We start from the raw sequence: 3,831 nt of genomic DNA on the forward strand, positions 1-3,831 counted from the left end.
TTGGACCAATACTACCTAAGCAGCTATATTTATAATCTTATTATTTTTTTAAATGTATTTAGTACAGGGTTTCCAGGGTCTCACTACACAGATCGGACTCATAGTGATTCTCCTGTTTTCAGCCTCTCAAGCGCTGGAATTATAGGCATGGGCCACCATGCCCAGTCTCAATCAACATCTCAGTGTGCCCTGGGGGTGGGGCCAGCACAGTATATCGGGGACTGAATGTGGCTGCTGTGCTCTGCCTAAGAAGGCACTTTAATCCAATGAGCTATCTGGTCGGCCCTTTATAATCCTATTGATTATAGTTTTTTCCCACATTGTATCTACCTCATCATTTTGTTCTATAAAACTTCTTCCTAAAATATCATGCTAATAGCATTCTGATCCATCTCTTACTAAAAAGATTCTTGCTCCTCTCATGTACCTTTGCTACATGATCTATTTCTCCATTATATCAACATTAGCTAAGTGCCTACACTTGTAATCATATTGGTTGATACAATTTTGATGCATATTGTACTCATCTCATGATTTTGCTCTGTCTTTGGTCCAGGGTCGCGCTATGCAGTATGTGCCACCACGCCCTGGGGATGGGGCTGGTGCGGCATGTGGGACTGAGAATCGAACCCTTGTTGTTGTACTTGCCAAACCAGGCGCTTAGTTGCTGAGCTATCTTGCTGGTCCAGAACTTCCTCTTAGGTGGGCTTGATATAGGGGCAAAGAAACTCCCAATTTGCTATGAGTTCATATTCTCTAAAATTGGAGAATGAATTTTAGCAATAACAGAGGTTAAAAACAGAATATATTTATTGGGAGGAAAGAAAGTGAGTGGGTTGCCAAGGACCATGCTTTTTCCAAGTTTTTTTTTTTTTTTTTTTTTAAATGTAATTGGATGTTACAGGGTCTCACTATGTTGTTTGGACTCATAGTGATCCTCCTGTTTTCAGCCTCCCCAGTGCTAGGATTACAGGCACACAATACCCCCGGATTCTGTGGCCGGCTCAGCCTGCCCTGGGGGTGGGGCTGGCGCAGCATGTGATGCAGGGGATCAAACTGTAGTTTCTGCATTTGCCTTTAATCCACTGAGCTATCTCGCCAGCCCCTAAGGGTTTTTATAGAGCAAATTTATAAGGTGAGGGTGATCCAAGGTAGGAAAAATGGGAAATCAAAAGGTGGGCATGAGGTGGGACAAAACCATGGTCAATCCATAAGATTATTAGCATAACTGCTCAGGTAAAATTGATTAAATCAGGAGCAAATGAGGAAGCAAGTCATGTAGTAAGCAGGCATGAATACAGAATAGGGGCTCTTTCTGTAGGGTGCTGGGTTAGTGTTTTTTCTGGCTTCCTCAAGGTAAGGGATACCTATTTAGAATATCATTCTGGTATTTACCCTTAGGGAGTATGTGGGTGGGTTTATCTTGTGTCTTGAGGTGCATTTATTGTCTTGGTCCACAGTGGAGGTGCCTGTTTTCTCTACAGTTGCAAGGTGTCTCATCTTCTGCACTGATTTTTTCTAGGGTCTATCCCTATCTATAATATTTCTATCTAATTTGCTGCCTATAACAGGCTTATTGGCAATCCACTTTTGGGTCCCTTTCTGTCTCTCAGGAGCTGTCTCTATATGCTTTTCTTACTCAACTTCTGTTGTTCTTTAGAATTCATTCTTTGATTTTGGGGAACATGAATCCAGCACATCTGACACCTAACAGATCGGGAGTTATATTATTTTCTGTATCACCTGCAGCAGGGTCCTAGGCTGGGAAAGGCCAGTCAGACAGGTCAGGCTGGTCACTCAAAGAGGTTAAAGTTCAGAGGCCATGTTATAGACAGCTAAGTTAAGTAGAAATATTGGATGAAACGTACCAGCAGGGCCCTGCTGCCCACCTAACCTGCCTTAGCCTATCCATGTTGGCTGGGAAAAGCCCAGGAAGAGGAAGAAATCGGTCTGGGAGCCCAGAGGTTCGCTTCCCTACTGAGTCACCTCTTCCTGGGCAAGGAAACACCTGCCTGAGGTTTTGAAAGCCCTGGAAAACCCCAGCAGCTCAGATTCCTGACAGGTTTTACCTGGGATAACCCCTGTTGCCAACACATTCCCCCTTTGCCTTTCCAGCCCAAACCTCTTAGCAGCCCACTGGCTCAGCCAGACTAGGTTCTCCAGGACAGCAGACCCTGGACATGTTAATTTATCAATAGACAGCTGACAGCTCATATTTAGTGACCACTTACTATTTCAGGTATTATATTCATTTTCACAACAGGAAGTAGGTACTAGTTATCTGCATTTCACAGATGCGGATCTGGAACCCAGAAATAGTCCATGGTGCTTCACTGTCTATTGTGCTACAATGTCAGGCTCAGTGGAAGGAAACCCACACCATTTCACAACTTGTTTTCATGGGCTCAGAAAATCTAAGATCTGTGTAAGTTGCAGCCCAATTTGGGCAATTTAGCAAGAGCTTGTCTTTTAAAAAAGCATAAAAAGGGCTGAGGGTGTAGCCCAGGTTGAAGGCTCAGGTTCAATCCTCAGTACTCCAAAATAAATGAATAAGTGAAAATCTAAGCTCTAGAAAATATAACAAATGTAACATTTGATTTTATAATGAGTAAACAGTCCATGAGACCCCTAAACCCACACTACTTTTGTGCCCTTCCCATAACTCAAATTCTTTTCTTTCTTCCAGAAAAAATCATTTTCCAGTAGGTCGTGGTGACGAATACATGTAATCTTAGCTACTAGGGAAGCTGAGGTAGGAAGTTATAAATTTTTAGGTTGCCTATTGAGACTTCTCAAAATAAAGGACTTAAAGAATTAGTGCAGAGCTCTCTTGGTTCAACCCCTATTATACCATAAAAAAATTAAAGAGTCAAAAAAAATTTTTCCTAAAATTTTCTCACTCTTTTTGTTCTTCAGTTTTCCATATATCCACTTTCTTTTCTCAGGGGTGGTGTTGGTATGGGTCAGGACCCAGGACACTGACATATACCCACCCTACCATTACTTTTCCCATTACCATTATCTCTGAAAGAAATAAGGACGGTAAGAGAAGGCGTGGGGAGTGAAGAAATGAAAGAAAGGAAGAGAAGGGAGAAAAAAGCACAAGAGTGGAGGAAAAGAAAAATTCACTGGAACGGTGGCGTGCATTAAGAGCATCGCCAGGAGTTAGGGCTTGCCTATGCTACACAGTGAATTTAAGGCCAGTCTGGGCCGCATGGCGAGACCTTGTTTCCAAAAATCCCCCCCGAAAATTAAAGAAAATAATATAAGAGGAAAGAAAAATGCGTATCAAAATCAGAAATCTGCACACACCAGATTACCCAAAACTGCCGTGACCTCATCAAAGAAGGTCGCCCAGCCTCCCGAGCCTTCGCTCTGCCCTCAATCAACATGGCGGCAGCTCCTGACGTACTCTCCAGTCGCCCTCCCCGTGGCCCTCCCCTTCCGAAGGCTGGCAAGCAGTGCGCATGCGCGGTGGTGAAGGGGCGTCGGGCCCGCTTCCCATAGTTGCCTTCCGAGGCGGCCGCGGCGGCGGGATGGAGTAGTCACGCTGCGGGAGGAGTGGGCTCAAGTCAGCGGACGGGCTCAGGCGCCGCGGCCGCAAGCTGAGGGGGTGTCGCCGCCCGCCGCGGATCCTGGGCGCTGCCATGGAGGTCCGTGGGGTGCTGGACGAGTTCACGGCGCCCGCCGAGAAGGCGGAGCTGCTGGAGCGGAGCCGCGGCCGCATCGAGGGCCTGTTTGGCGTGGGCCTGGCCGTGCTTGGCGCGCTGGGCGCCGAGGAGCCGCTGCCCGCGCGCATCTGGCTGCAGCTGCGTGGGGCTCCGGGCGCGG

At 46.3% G+C, this 3,831-nt stretch overlaps 1 protein-coding gene across 1 annotated transcript in view; it reads left to right on the forward strand.

Annotated features, from left to right (window-relative positions):
* The first annotated feature begins 3,465 nt into the window (after positions 1-3,465).
* The window catches only part of N4bp1 (NEDD4 binding protein 1), a 59,463-nt gene continuing 59,097 nt past the window's right edge, over positions 3,466-3,831 (forward strand). Inside the window, exon 1 of the mRNA XM_004629185.2 lies at positions 3,466-3,818. Coding sequence (XP_004629242.1) covers positions 3,648-3,818 — 171 coding nt within the window. The 5' untranslated portion in view covers positions 3,466-3,647. The remainder of the gene's footprint in view (positions 3,819-3,831) is intronic.

This window comes from Octodon degus, unplaced genomic scaffold, assembly GCF_000260255.1.
Source record: "Octodon degus isolate 3935 unplaced genomic scaffold, OctDeg1.0 scaffold00028, whole genome shotgun sequence".
Lineage (NCBI taxonomy): Eukaryota > Metazoa > Chordata > Mammalia > Rodentia > Octodontidae > Octodon > Octodon degus.